This window comes from Amblyomma mixtum, chromosome 1 (assembly GCF_055824585.1).
Source record: "Amblyomma mixtum isolate Tamu chromosome 1, ASM5582458v1, whole genome shotgun sequence".
Classification (NCBI taxonomy): Eukaryota; Metazoa; Arthropoda; class Arachnida; order Ixodida; family Ixodidae; genus Amblyomma; species Amblyomma mixtum.
The window spans coordinates 81,133,207-81,149,152 of NC_143012.1; the positions used below are offsets into that span (position 1 = coordinate 81,133,207).

At 50.4% G+C, this 15,946-nt stretch overlaps 2 protein-coding genes across 2 annotated transcripts in view; one reads left to right on the forward strand and one right to left on the reverse strand.

Annotated features, from left to right (window-relative positions):
• The window catches only part of LOC149366937 (uncharacterized), a 141,512-nt gene that overhangs the window by 84,335 nt on the left and 41,231 nt on the right, over positions 1-15,946 (forward strand). The window lies entirely within an intron of this gene.
• Positions 979-10,205, reverse strand: LOC149366940 (uncharacterized). The gene is made up of 3 exons (XM_089566114.1): positions 9,736-10,205; positions 7,748-7,985; positions 979-1,790 (listed from the first exon to the last, which is right to left on the reverse strand). Exons 1-3 carry the CDS (start codon positions 10,113-10,115, stop codon positions 1,455-1,457), a joined length of 954 nt encoding a protein of 317 aa, XP_089422240.1. The 5' UTR covers positions 10,116-10,205; the 3' UTR covers positions 979-1,454.

Here is a 15,946-nt window from a genome sequence, read left to right on the forward strand (position 1 = left end):
ATTAACTGCCACCTGCCAGGGCGGCAGGGTGAGTGGGGACTTTAATGTACAGGTGGTGTGAAAAGTAATTGGAAGGCAATATTAACGAAAAAATTTAATCGGTTTGGTTTTGGTTTTGTGGGGTTTAACGTCCCAAAGCGACTAAGGCCATGAGAGACGCCGTAGTGAAGGGCTCCGGAAATTTCGACCACCTGGGGTTCCTTAACGTGCACTGACATCGCACAGTAGACGGGCCTCTGCCCCCCCCCCCCCCCTCTCTCCTTAATTCATGCATCTTCGAATAGATATATGCAGCCTAATTGTGATTTTGCGAATTGTACTGTGCACCAACAAAGATGAACCATTAAGCTTTAGATTTAAATTAATTTTTTTTTTACTTTCGCCTTCCATTTACTTTTTACGGCGACTGTACATATAAAGAAAGCAGGAATTTCTTACCACTTATGCGGGAGAACATCCCGTTCGTCTCGCTCGTAACGCCTCCCATGGCTGTGACATCCTTGCTAAATACTTGCACAGACCTCGTCTTTGAGAACCAGACATTGGGGCAGTAAGTCGACCATATAGCCATCAACTTCTCCGACCACAAAGGTTGCTTCATTACAATCAAGAACTGTTAGTAGAATGTTTCTAAGGAGGAAAATGTGTGAAAAATAACAAGTTGTCTGTAATTGAGAATACCTGTCTTGCTTGAATTCTTTGCCTCAATCTATCGAAAAGCTGAAACAGCTGATGAGCCGCGGTCCAATTTCGCATTAGGAAAATAAGTAATTGTCAGGAATTTTTTTCTTCCAAGAAGGCGTAAATTTTATGTTGCTGATCAGTTAGGTGAAACTTTGATCTAAGTAGTAGTCTGTCTTGACACACCAGTGCCTTAAGAATTGTAAAAACACTACGGTGTGGTTACCCCGTCCTTGATATCGCAAACTGGCTTGATTCGTGAGCAGAATGACGTGAAGAAAGAGTCGACACACGGAGTTCTCATGAAGTTAATAAATTTACTATTCGCAATAGAAAAAAACGAAATAAACGACCGCTTCAGCAGTTTTCACTTGGCGGGACACCCAGCTTCAAGCTCTGAACGAAGTCACAGGTGAAATGCTGGCACAGGCCCCTCGCTTGCTCGGAGCTTGGCAAGACCTCCAAATAGTGGCACGAACTGGGCACGGCACTTCGCACACGCTCCAGGACGCGCTCCGTCATGTGGGGGCTGCTCACAGCGAGCCACTGCAACTAAGGTGCAATCCTTAACATTTTGTAAAGGCGCTCCTAGCCCACCTGCGGCCTCCTCAGGCAAATGTGTGTTAGACACATCTTTCGGCGTCCCTTCGTTCGCCTGTAGCCCGAGTCGAATGCTTTGCCGGTGAATGCCGTGTCGTCCCAAGAACGAAACACGCAGGCTGTGAGCGTGCAGGAGCGCGAGCGCGGCATCCGTGCCGTCCACGCACGAACGCTCAATGTCCAGCACGACGAGGTTGGCGATCGAGGGGCAGTTTGTCTGTCAGGATTTCGTCCTCGAACAGGCAGCAGCCTTCGACGCTAAGGGCACGAAGCGACGGGAACGGCTCCAGCGTGGCACGGCCGATGGCAGACGCGAATCCGCAGTCGGCGAGGTCCAGTAGCTGGAGGCCGCGCTGGTACGGCCGGCCCGCTTCGGCGGTGAAGAACTGCCCTGGACTGAACCGCGACTGGTGCAGTGATAGGCGAGTGCGAGTCGTTCGCAGGTCGCACGTCGTGACGTTGTTCGCTCGATGGTGACGCTTGTGGAGGTCGCGAGTGACGTGCACAACCTGCGAGTAAGCGAGAACAGTTGTAGAGCCTCTCGTTCACTAAGAAGGCTGGCAGAATTGCGCGTATTTCTCACAGATTCGCGCAGCTGCTTTAGCATTCCTGGGTAATCATCGTCATCATTATCACCAATCTGACTAGGCCGACTGCAGGGCAAAGGCCTCTCCCATGTGTCGCCAATTAACCCTGTCCTTTGCCAGCTGCGGTCACTCTATCCTCGCTAAGTTCTCAATCTCACCCGCCCACCTCGCTTTCTGCCGCCCCCTGCTACGCTTCTCTTATCTTGGAATCCACTCCGTTACCCTTAAGGACCAGCGGTTATCTTGCTTTCGCGTTACATGCCCTGCCTAAGCGCATATCACTCGCGTTTCTTCCCCCTCCCACTCCGCCCGGTTCCAATCTCTTATGTTACAACCATAATTTTGCTTTCAATAGCTTACTGCATTGTCCTTACGTTGAAACCTCTTTAGCATCCGCATTTCTGCCACATAGGCGAGTACCGGATGGCACGTCCTTATAACGTCCCGAGATCAGAAGCGCAAATGGTCGCTGCTTTTTTTCCCACTTTTATATGATTGAAATATATTTTCCTGCAGAAAAAGAATGGCGAGAAGTGAGAAAGAGAGTTTAAAAGTACTTTGCGTCCTATCGAGACTCTCGTTTTAGCTGGCTTTTCACACATTTGTCGGCTAGATTTTCCCCCTTGTTCGCCAATATATGCGCATCCATCCGCACCACTGACAAGTCTTGAGAATAAGATACACTCGTGCATTTGTATAAAATACAAGGAATAAATTGCGTGTCAGTAGGAATCGAACCAATGCCTCTTCGATGCTATAAGCGGACGCGTAAACCAGTTGGACGTGGCCATTTTCTCTTTATGGGCGGACTTTCACCTAGCATGGCAGAATACATAAAGAACGTGTGCACGAGAACTACTTATGGAGATAGCATTATTGACCAAGCGAAAGAGAATTGGATATTGAGGAAAGGAAATGACGCAGTAGCTCTAATATATCTCGGTGGCCACCCGAACCACGCTGCACAGGAAGGGATAAAGGAGGGAGTGAAAGAAAAAGGAAGAAACAGGCGCATTTTTGACCAGTAAGGCTGGTTTCGGGGTCATCGTGATCATATGCCTGAATGCGCCGACTGCAGGGCGAAGTCCTGTCCCATATCTCTCCAATTAACCGTGTCCCTTGCTCGCTGCAGCCATCCTGTCCACTCAATCTTCTTAAGCTCATCCACCAAAACCGCCAGTGGGGTCGGCAGCAAAGAAATTAATTTATTCCATAAGGTGCGGGAAACTAACCATGTACCTACAGTCTGCGAGGCGATGACGGAATACACACGTCACAAGACCGCGATACATCTTGGCGAATTAAAGGGAACCTAGTGTGTGGGTTGATTTACGAATGCATGCCCATGAGCAGGTGTGTCATTAGAAATGAAGAAACAAATTAATTTAAAATTCAGGGGGGCACTTTGTTGACCTAAAGTGCGGCGGAAGCCTTAAGCGCGGTGTTGCTGCTTGTGTCACTCATTTGTGGTTGAGATATTAAGGTTCGCCTGGAACGCGATAGCGTCTTGCAACGCTGCAAGGGAGTCCACAGAACGCCATCGCCCGTTCGGCTGTACGCCTTGCTCGTCGGTGAACTGGTTTTTGAGGAAAGGAAATGTATCTGTCTCGCATGTCTCGGTGGACACTAGAACTTCGCCGTAACGGGAAGGGAGGAAGATGGGAGTACGAAGACACCGTATTCACTGTACGCGCCTCAAGTTCGTTCCAAACCATCGAGCTGGCATGGCGGAGTTGTTAGCATGCTCGTCTCGCACTCCGGAGACCGGGGTTCGATTCCCCAACTCGACCAATTTCCTACTCGGTTTTATTTATTTATCTGGTCTGGCTAGAAGGGTTAATTAGGCTAATTGGGTAATTAAGCAATTAACTAAACTCAGTCCCACTTACTCGGGGCATCACTATACGATCCCTTTAATTGGTTGCATGGTTACTAGCCAAAGTACAAATGGCCCCGTTTGAAATTTGCGCACTGTTTCGACCAATTGAAAAGCGTGACATTTCTGTCGACAACTCCTGCTTACAACGATGAGGCATTAAAGGCTTCCGCCTTAATAGAGCATTGTCCCTGAAGCACTCCCGACTCTCGCGCTGGTAAGCTCTAGGGAGGCGCCACTGAAGTGAGAATTTTGATAGCACTGTGATAAGCTACGAAACTTATTTGTGTAAACTATCCAGGGCCGGCTTTTTCGTGATGCTCTCGCTATCATGATCATCAAGCAGAGGTGTGGCGCAAAATGACCTGACATTATGCGTTGCCCAGGTCTAGAGCCACTCAATCTTGCTGAGCAGGCCATTTACCTTCAACTTAGAGTATGATATAAGGAAATCATCACCTCACATTGTTTATATACAGCAAGAAGGACGAGAAAAGCGTGGACACGCGAAGTTAATTCTTCTAAACTGGCTCTCTCTTTTCGTTTTAAGGCGAAAGCCTTTAATGGCTCATACTGTCGTGACCAAGATGTGTTAGCAAATGTGTCCGCGTTTCGGATTGGTGGAAACGGTCGTGACGTCACTGCGCGCGAATTTTGACGGGTGTCCACCGAAATATGTGAGACAGTTACTGCGCAATTTCCTTTCCACAAATACATTTTTCAATTTTCATTTTCTTCATTACGGCCACTCTTTCTCTTTCTTCTTTCACTCCACTTCCTCCCTTCCTGTACGGTGCGGTTCAGGTGTCCACCGAGATGACAGGGAATTACTGCGCCATTTCCTTTCCTCAAAAAGCATTGCGTTCAAACGGCAAGGCACCGCTCCAAGCGGGAGGTGGCATTCCATGGGCTCCCTGGCAGCGGTACAGCTGCAACAGAAAAAGAATGACACAAGTGAATCATGACCGGAGCGAAAAAATCGCGACACGCGCCGCTATTGTGGCCGAGTACACCGATAGCGAGAGTGCCAGGAACATTCCATTTCCTAACGCGGGGGTGGCCGGCAGAAAGAAGCCCACGTAGATATTCGCCCATCAGAAATGCAACATCTTAAACGAATGCCTGTAGGTGTCTTACCAGCCAAACCATGTGCTAAGGTGGCTAAGCACATATTCTCGTTTTAATTTTTTTTTTTGCGCCGGCGTGGCGAGCAACGTTATCTTTATCACCGTTTTCCTTTAAAAATGTGCTGGGGATGCACTGTCAAAAGTAATGTGTGGCAGTGCCTGCTTTCGGATGGGCTGCTTTCTGTCGGCCACCCCCACTTTGGAAAGTGTAATGTGCCAGGCACTCTCGCTATCTGCGCATACGGCTACAATAGCGCCGCGTCTCGCAATTTTTCCGCTCCGGTCATGAGTCACTTGTGCTAAATCTCTTTCGTTGCAGCTGTAGAACACGCTGTCGCGTTCCACTCCTAAAGGCAAAGCTTAAACGTCACTAATTAGCAGTTAATTAGCATTTAGCAATTAACAGGTAATGAGGCATTAATTAGTGACCTGTCATTACTTAGTAATTAGTAATTATTATGTGTGCCGTCATCCAGTGGTGACGTCACCAGTGCGACAGAGGCACGGTGGTGGCGTTCCGTGGACTCCCTGGCAGCGCTACAACACGCTGTCGAGTTCCACTCCTAAAAGCAAAGATTTAGCGTCATTAATTGGCAGTTAATTAATGCACCAACAGGATGTGAAGTGAACAATCGCGTAGGAGAATACAGCACCCAGGCTTTCGCCTTTCACCACTTTAGCCGCTAAAGTTCGTCGTAATTTTTTTCCTTCTCAGGCACGGTTTCGTAGCTTGTTAGGAGCTTTTTTCTAGGTGTTTCACGAAACACGCTAACGTTCATGCGTGGCACTGTATGTGTTTCATACGAGACGCCAGTACACACGATACATACATTACATGACGGTTGCTTACCTGCGTCTCGCGTCAGCCTATCTGTGTTACAGATAAGTTCACATGTGACAAATTTGTAACCTGAATGAACGCGTCCGAATACGAAATGAATTTTAACAAAACATACGTATTGATAGCAGAACTCATGAATTCGTGTGTTACACATATGTTACATATGTGAAATAGTACGCACCACATAAAAATTCATAATAGAGACTTTTGTCGCAAACTCCTATATAGCGCCTCTGAATTCACGCGGCACACACATATCGAATGATGAGATTTTTCGGTAGGGACACACTGAAATCGACCTTTTAGCGCTTTGGCGAACATCCACAGTGCTGAATGGGCTGGCCAGAGATGGTAAACCTATATATTACATTGTCCATTCAATCCAGACGCCAGCGGCGATTCCTCTCCGAACGGCCAGAAGGAAGCCAAATGGAGCGTCGTATTGTTGCCATGGCAACAGTCTACAGCAGGAAAAAATTTGCTGGAAATAACCAGCAGCAATAACAAAGGAGCTTCGTTTCCCTGTGCCTCGAACAATTCGGCCCCAACCGCGTCCTTTGCGCTGCGTTCACGTCCAGAATATATCCATTTTCTGAACATCAAATCCTCTGTCACCACGTGCGCTGAAGTAGCTCAAACCGAAACTAAGTGTAGTTCACAAACCCAGGGTTAACTGCCGCTTTCACGTTTGCTTCTTCACTGGAAACGAAAAAAATATGGACGCTAACGCTTCGCCTTAAGAGCAGAACGCGAGAGCGTCTTGCAGCGCTTCCAGGGAGTCCATGGAACTTCATCGCCAGTTCTGCACATTGGTACTTGACACATTGCTGCTGCTTCAACAAGTTGCTTTCTCACATTCGCGCCCCAGCGCCATGATGTAACGCACGCGTGGGTGCCCCGGCCATGTTTTAATTTTGACTTCCAATGCTAATCAGCATCCTTGCACCTCAACCGTGCTTTAATCTAAGTGGCGGTAGTGACAGGCGTGCGCTGCATGTGTTGGCATTGACAACGTTGTGCAAGAAACACGGCGCTTAAGCCATAAGCCATCAGATTTCGTTGTGTTCACGGGCGTCGGCGTTGACAATGTTTTACACTCCAATGAAAGGAAGTGCGCATAACTCGCTCCCTGGCTATGTGGACGCCTGTATCGTCCTTATAGGTAAGTTGGCTCATGAGAGAGAGTTGTGGGCTGCAGGCATTGACAAGGTTGTGCCAGACACGCGGCGCTGAAGCCATAGGAGTTCATTGGGTTCATTGGCGTTGGCGTCGAGAACGTTTTAAACTGCGATCATTTTAAGGCGAAAGCCTTTAATGCCTCACACTGTCGTGTCCAAGACGTGTCAGCAAATGTGTCCGCGTTTCGGATGCATGCCAAAAAATAAAACCGATTAAGAAATTGGTCGAGCTCAGGAATCGAACCAAGGTCCCCGGAGTGCGAGCCGAGCACGCTAACCAGTCCGCCATGCCTGCTCAATGGTTTGGAATGAGCTAAGGCGCGTCTAGTGAACACGGTGTTTTCGTTCGCTCCCATCTTCCCCCCATCCCGTTACGGCGAGGTTCAGGTGTCCCCCGACATATGCGAGATACATTTCCTTTCCTCAAAAACCAATTTACCGACGAGCAAGGCGTAGAGACACACGGGCGATAGCGTTCTGTGGACTCCCTGGCAGCATTGCAAGACACTGTCGCGTTCCACTCTTACAGGCGAAGTTTAACATCTTAACCACACATCAGTGACACAGCAGCACCACCGCGCTTAAGGCTTTCGCCTCACCGCACTTGAGGTGAACAAAGCGCCCCCCTGAATTTTTATGACTAAGCATTCGCTTTTCTTGATGTAAAACTTTGATGTTTTGTTAACTGAAGATTGCAACAGTTGCTGGCGTTAAAAAAAAAAACTGCTATTTTTGTTTCGAATGTACGTGTTGCTTACTTTTAGACCAGCCCGGACACACAGCTCTCGTATAAGGCTTTGAGCTCGGGCTTGGACGAGGCGACTCTCCGTTAAGCGCTGACGCCATCAAACGCTCACCTTGAGTGAGGGGCAGTGCTCCGCCAAGTAGTCAAAGAACGCCCGCGGAAAGTCTCTCTCCTCATGCTCGGCGGTCGATGTGTCCGTGGAACGGGTTATGCGCAGTTCCACGATGTTGGCATCGACGTGGGCCTGGAGGAAGCTGTGCACCTGTCGAGCCTTCAGCGGAAACGACGTCACGCGCATCACTCGCAGCAGCAAGCGGTCGCCTGCCACGCGTCGCCATCGCCGACATACCCTGGAACGAAGACGTGTGCGTTAGCCTTGTCGCATTGTTTAACTTGACATATATGTAGACGGTAACGTATGCGTCAGCTCCAGCGAAGGTACAGCTCATTAACTCTGATGATGAAGAGCCTTTCAGTCAGCGTCGTTTACCCAAAATCGATTAAAGTGAACCTAAAGGTGGTCCTCTGACTTCCAGAGAGCTCAGACCAGCTCCGTGTAAAGGATTCCGACACTGTGATCGCCATGCGGTCTGAGAACTGGAGAGTGTAGGAATAAAGAAGCGGGTATTGAGGCGTAATGTTTTGCTGCGCTTACTGATAGCGTCTCTGCTAGCTGCATTTCCGACTTTCTAAACGTTTACGGAATACACTGCCAGAGTCTGATTCCTGCAACGCCAACCTTGCATCTTCGTCGCCACACTGAAAGAATCATTCGTCACTGTGCACGTTAAAGAACTCCAGGTGGTGGAAATTTCCGGTGCCCATCACTACGGCGTCCCTCATAGCCCGAGTTGCTTTGGGATTTTAAACCCCAATAAACCTAAACCTAAGCTACTGCCATGCCATGGTCTTCGGTATGCTGATTACTGGCATTTCTGCCACTATAGAGAGGGGCGCACAGTACATTCGGAAGACCAGCTCTGGAGTGGCACGCATCGTAATGGCGACATTTTGCACAGCCATTTCATGACTACCATCGAGAGCCCAGACGCGACTGGTGACTAGGCCAGCAGCGGCACCCGTCGAAACAGAAAATCCTGACGCCGAGTTTTGATGAAGGCGAAATTCGAGAGGCCCGTGTACTGTGCGATGTCACTGCACGTTAAAGAACCCCAGGCTGTCGAAATTTCCGGAGCCCTTCACTGCGGCGTCTCTCATCGCCTGAGTTGCTTTGGGACGCTAAGACCCAATAAACCTAAACCTAAATCATCTGCAAAAGATGCAGAAGGTGCAAAAGACGACCAACTAGCGATCAGTCAGTTCGCTAGTTGATCGTCTTCTGCACCTTCTGCTTCTTTTGCAGATAACTTAGGCCGATGAGCTTATTGTATCCCAGTCTCCTCAGGAAGACGAGCTTCTGCTATGGCAAGCCCAGCGTCTATACACCACGAGATGCAGAGGAAGCTGCCGCAACGCGCACGAAAGCTGCAAAAAAGTATGAGACATAAAAATGTAGGATCCCAATAACTTATCGTCTACTACTAACTTTTTTACAGATGGAGATTAGGCCGTGGGCGGCTGCGCCGCACCTCTGTTTCAAATCCTGACGTGTTTATATGCAACTATTTGGTCCCGGCGGCGTTTCCAAAGACGCGTCTACGGCTGGCGTTCCGGCAATAACCACGGGGAGACGCCAAGCCGGCGAGGCGCGCAGGAACATCTTTAAGATCTTTGTGATCTTGTTTGTTCATGATTTTTGCAGCTTCCTCTGTGCTACAAGTTAAGCGTTTAGTTGGTGCAAAGACAGTGGATCTACCGATCTACGCAGGGCCTTCGTTTATTTAATGTGCTTTAAGCTTAATCTGGAATCCAAGATTAAGCAGGACCCTGGTTATTAATAGCTCACACAAATTACACTGTGGTTAACAGCTACAAAGAAGCGCTGAACAGCGCTATATGATACCTTTAAGAATCTGGACAGCGAAATTCGTGCTGTGCGATGTAGTGCCATGCCGGCATCCCTAGCCTAACATGCCTCGTCTAAGCTCCGAAGCATCGATTTGAAAGCGATGCACTGCGTAGCAGTGACGGCCGACTTACCCCGGGCAGCCGCTTACATCGTCGAACGACGGCAGATGACCGAACATCTCCAAGAGGATGCTCTCCGGCAGATGCTCGATCTCCATGGCCGGCACTTCTTCCTTGTCAACGTGGACGCTGTTGTTGCGACTGAAGAAAGTACGAAGAGGAAATTGCACGGGCCTGCCCACTGGCTCGGGCCGAGCCACACTCGCTGCCACGTGCAGACAGAGGAGAGTCGAAAGATGTGAGAGGAAAGATAGAAATAATAGACGCGCGTCGCAACAACCGCGTTTGCCGAAGCAACGACGCCGGCTGTAACAGACACTCCATCCCCCATGGCTCCTCAACATCAATGCAGACGTGGCGCTCTTCTTCCTCTTATGCTCCGTTTCATGCATAGCAGTCAACGCTGGCGAAGGTACGAAAGTAGTCCGCTGCCGAAAACAAACAAAATGTATCCGTCCGCCTCGCGTCAAGGCTGAGTGGTACGAAGCGCGCGCCTCTCTGTTCATTTTATGAGGGACCGCAAGGTTCGACTGCCGGCCTGGCTGTAAATTTTTATTTGTTCTTAAGTCGAAAGCCTTTAATGGCTCATACTGTCGTGACCAAGACGTGTTAGCAAAGTTGTCCGCGTTTCAGATTGGTCGAAATGGTCGTGACGTCACTGCACGCGAGTTTGGCCGAAAAGTAGATAGGGGCATATGCGACAAGGTCGCCCTACCGCCACAATGTCGCGAGAATATCATCGTTCCCCCCCTCCCCCGCAACATGCACCCAGAACATCACCGGGAAAGACGGGAGAAGAGGGCGGAGGCGCTGGTTAAAAGGGCCGGAAATATCAGGGCAAATGAGGTTGCCTACGTGGACGCAGCGAGTGGCAGGTCGGGGGCGGCGGTCGCCTCAGTAGTCGACGGCCGAGGTGCACCAGTCGCTGCCGCCTCCATTAGGAGTAGAAACATAGATACGGCCGAGGAGGTCGCAATAGCGCTTGCTTGCGCCGGAACCAAGGCTAGTTTGATTCTTAGTGACAGCAAAACAGCAATCTGCAACATCGGAAAGGGCAGGGTCTCGCCAGAAACGGCTCGAATTCTGTCCGCAGCTAAAATTGATCGCAAGATCACCTTAATTTGGGTCCCAGCACACACATCCGTCCCCGGTAACGAGGCGGCCCACATGTTAGCCCGAGATCTCTACTTCCGGGTAACTGTAGAGCCGCCCGACCGCCAGGGGATGGACGAACGTTTGCAAACGTACGCGGAAATCGCCGTGCACTACAGGTTAGGCAGGCGTCTAATGCCACCACCAGATCCAAACTTAACCAATACAGAGGCCATCGCCTGGCGACGATTACAGGCCGGAAATTTCGTTAACCCTGTCTGGTTATTTCAAACCACGTTAGACGATAAAAAAGGTGACAAATGTAAGACCTGCGGAGCGAGAGGGACCCTCGATCATATAATTTGGCAATGCCCTGGATCCCCGGGTGCTGAGGACAACATTAAAAGTAGAGAAGCCTGGGAGGCCCTTCTGCGAAGCGAGGTCCCCGCCGACCAGAAACGAGCTGTCCGCCTGGCGGCTGAAGCCGCGAAGAGACAATGTATCTTCGCCAGTCTTTAGTCGCGGAGGTCCCGTCCCCCGTCCCCTAGGCCTGCGTGCCAGGGACGGGGAGTAGGGGACCTCCTAAATCGGTGGAAATAAAAGTTATCAATCAATCAATCATCAATTTTGACGGGTGTCCACCGAAATATGTGAGGCAGTTACTGCGTAATTTCCTTTTCTCAAATACAATTTTCATTTTCTTTCATTACGGCCCTCTTTGTCTTTCTTCTTTACTCCACTTCCTCGCTTCCTGTACGGTGCGGTTCAGGTGTCCACCGAGATGACAGTGAATTACAGCGCCATTTCCTTTCCTCAAAAAGCGTTGCGTTCAAACGGCAAGGCATCGCGCCGAGCGGGTGGTGGCGTTCCATGGACTCCCTGGCAGCGGTACAACACGCTGTCGCGTTCCAGTCCTAAAGGCAAAGCTGAAGCGTCACTAATTAGCAGTTGATTCGCATTTAGCAATTAACAGGTAATTAGCCACTAATTAGTGACTTGGCATTACTTAGTAATTAGTAATTATTATGTGTGCCGTCATCCAGTGGTGACGTCATCAGTGCGACAGAGGCAGTCAAAGTGGTGAGGAAAAGGTTTTCGCCTCTACGAACGAGACAGTCAAACTGCCCCCTGAATTTTTCGCTGTGTGGTATAAATCATTGGGAGACAAAGCGGCGCGCTATGTGCCAGCCCTGCTTCACAAGGCGCTGGGACTGTAAGTATGGAAAAAGTTTTACTTAAATATTGCACTTAACGACAAATTTTTCACCACTCACTGTCTGCAGATTTTGTCGGTCCGTCCGCAGTTCGAGAAAATGACAGCTACTACGGAAGAGAGTTGAAATAGATGCTAAATTGATGGAACGAATAGGTTGGTTGGTTTATGGGGTTTAACGTCCCAAAGCGACTAAGGCCATGAGGGACGCCGTAGTGGAGGGCTCCGGAAATTTCCACCACCTGGGGTTCTTTAACGTGCACTGATATCACACAGTACACGGGCCCCTAGAATTTGGCCTCCATAGAAATATATCGATATGCAGGTAGTAATAGTTGAAGCAAAGGGAATACGCTCGTGTAGTAGTAAGTTCGCAAATTATGCGCCATTAACAGCAACAGCTTTGATAAGCACTGACTCTACTACCCCATGCAGCGAAGCATGAAAAGGAAAGCGTTTATAAAAATGAATCGAAGTGAAAGAAATATTTTTGCGTTTTGGTTGCCAAACAACCTCATGAGATGACCAAAAAGATATTAGCGTAGCAGAAAATTGGCTTTTGAGGAGAAGAAATGGCGCATTAATTGTCTCACATCTCGGTGGACACCTGAACCGCGCAGTAAGGGAAGGAAGGTGGTGGTGGCGGAGAAAACATTTATTTAGAAGGGACAGGAGGTATGTTTGGATCAGCCCGTAAGCGACCGATCCTTACAAGCACTAGGTGGAAGTGTCTAGTTTGGGACCCTAGTGGGGGTGGCCGCCGCCCGGGCTCGCCCGACTAATGCTTATTGGGCGTGTAAGTCGAGGCAGCCGAGCAGGGTTGCCTCCCAGTCCTCCCGGGTTGGGTTGGGGATGGGGGGAATGGCTGGGTTGGAGGTGCATGCCCAAACCACGTGACAGGTGTCCGAAGACACTGCACTACTGTGCGGGCAGTTGCCGCTAAAGTAGGGGTCGAAATCTTTTAGTGCTGCCGGGCCCAGCAATGTATTGGTGAAAAAGTGGAGAAGGAGCCGCTCATCCACCTTCTTGAGGTCTTTACATGGGATAATGGGCTAATGTAAAGGCGGTGGCTATTTTGATAGTAGGTTGTAATATCGTTGAACGTATAGACCGGATTAAAATCGCGTTCCTGATCGGGTGAGGGGGAGAAAACAGCCCGGTCAGAGAGCGCGCGCGGCTGCGTCTGCTGCCTGGTTTCCTCCGAACCCCTGATGAGGAGGGGCCCATATAAAGAAACGGTGTGCGGGGTCCGTATCCCTTATGCAATTTTGGTAGATTCGATAGGCTAGGAAGGGAGTGCAGCCTTGTTCGGCGTTCCGATAGGCCCTTCGCGGGTCGGTGATTATGTATATTTAATCGGAATGCGAGGCCGCAAAAGCAATCGCGACCTCTTCTGCTTGTGTTGCACTGCGGGCTTTGAAGGTGAAGCCGTTAAGTGTGTTGCTGTTGTGGACTACCGCGGCCGTGTACCATCCCCCGTGGTGAGGGCCGGAGGCGTCCACGTAGTATACACCTGTTGCCATAATGCCGGGCTGGGGCTTGCGCTTGTGCCAGGCGCCGACCATTATGGTCTTCGTGTGACATGTTTGCTGGAAGGGGTCGCACATGGAGGGCGCGTATCCACAGTTCTGGGATGGATGTGAAACCTGTCTTACATGGGAGTGTTGTGTTGAATATGGATTTGATTGATTGATTACTTTGGGGTATTCTTGGGAGGGGATACTGGTCCCGACGTATGTTGGCCAGTTGGTGGCATCACTCTTGGGGACCAGGGGAAGGGGGAGGGGGATGTAGGGAGGGGAGAGGGGAGGGGGTATGGTCGTCGCCGCGACGGGAGCGGTCTGTGTCCGTGCAGGGGGAGGGGTCTTGGGAACTCACTGGAACTCACTCGGAATTCTTCAGAGCTTCCCCCTGAGTATCCCACGCGCCCTGGCCAACTCTTCGCGCACGATCTGGCGGATCGTGGAAGCCAGATCACACGATGATGTTGTGTCTACGGCTGCCACCGTTGTCACTCCGGCTAAACGTCCGAATTTCGGTATGATGCGACGCATCTTCAATGTCTCAAATGTGCGGCAGTGCTGGATGACGTCAGACACAGAATCTAGACTTGCTTTGCCGATAAGAAAATTGTAAATGTCTTCTGCAAACCCTTTAAGTAGGTGACCAACTTTATCTTCTTCTGTCATGCCAGGAGAGACGACCTTGCATAACTTTATAATTTCTTCAATGTACTTTGTACAAGTCTCTCCGGGAAGCTGAGCCCTTTGCGCAAGCGCTTGTTCAGCCCGCTTCTTCTTCGTGACAGAGTCGCCGAAACACTTCTTTAGCTCCTCTACAAAGCGGTCCCATGTCGTAAATGAATCCTCGTGGTTGTCGTACCACGTTAGGGCCGTGTCGGTAAGGGAAAAGACGACGTTGGCAAGTCGGGCAGAAGAGTTCCACTTATTGTAGCGGCTCACCCGTTGGTAGTGGGTAAGCCATTCATCCACGTCCTCGCTGGTTGAGGCTGCGAACGGCCGTGGCTCCCGGAAATGCTGCCATGAACTGCTGGGCACAGACCTCGGAGCGTCGCCGTCCAGGGACATCATGAGCACAGAAGGCGGCAGACCAACAATGCGACGACTCCGCCGAGGTTGCAGCAGAGGATCCGTCTTCGGGGAACAAGTATACCCGGCACCTTCCACCAAGATGTTACGCCCAGGGTTTATTGAGACCGGGACGGAGGACTGAAAGCAGCTGGGTCTGCTTGCCGAGCACGAGACACCACCAACCTCGTTCTCCTCATCTTCGGCTTAGTCAGCTGCGCCGACCATGTAGAATAATAATAGGTAGAATTGGCCTTTTCATGGGCGTCACACTTCCCCCTACGCAGGCGAAGCCCGCTGGGTGAGTTAAGAAGCGCCGCGCGAATGGTAGGGCTTCAGCCGGGCAACGTGAGTGACTTCAGTTCGCGCTGAACGACGTCCGCTTGCCGTGAGATGAGCTACGCGGTAATTGAGCTCGCCAAATTGCTCAATAATGACATAGGGTCCATCGTAATGGCACAGCAGCTTCTGAGACAATCCTCGCTTTCTGATAGGCCGCCACAACAAGACCAAATCACCAGGCCTGTAAGTGACATGACGGCGGCGGGCATCGTAGCGCGCTTTAGACCGATCTTGGGAAGCAAGAACATGAAGACGAGCAAGGCGTCGGGCTTCTTCGGCGAGACAGAGTGTCTCAGCGATGAAGGGATCTTCAGGAAGCTGGTCAGAAAATGGTAGGATGGTGTCCAGGGTGTAGCGTGGGGGTCGAGCATAGAGTAAAAAGAAGGGGCTGTAGCCAGTACTCTCATGGCGCGCGGTATTGAACGCGTACGTGATGAACGGCAGGACGCTGTCCCAATTCTTGTGCCTTGAATCAACATACATTGACAGCATGTTGGTGATCGTGCGGTTCGTGCGCTCAGTGAGTCCATTCGTCTGGGGATGGTAAGTCGAGGAATGGCGAAAATGCGATGCGCAGGAACGGAGAAGTTGCTCCACGACGTCAGCGGTGAACTGCCGACCACGGTCACTGATGATAACTTTTGGAGGTCCATGACGTAGAACTATGAATCGTAACAGAAAAGAGGACACATGATGCGCTGTAGCTGCGGGTAGGGCTGCCGCTTCACAATAACGAGTAAGGTAATCGACACAAACCACTATCCAGCGGTTCCCATGATAGGATTTCGGAAACGGGCCAAGGAGATCTATGCCCACTTGCTCAAACGGTGCTGCAGACGGTGTCACAGGGTGAAGCTGACCAGATGCAAGGCTAGTAGGTCGCTCGTATCGTTGACACTGAGTGCAGCTGCCGACGTACCGCTCAGTCGTGGCCCGCATTTTCGGCCAATAGAAGCGTGCCTGAGTATGGTGCAGCGTCCGTGCTGAA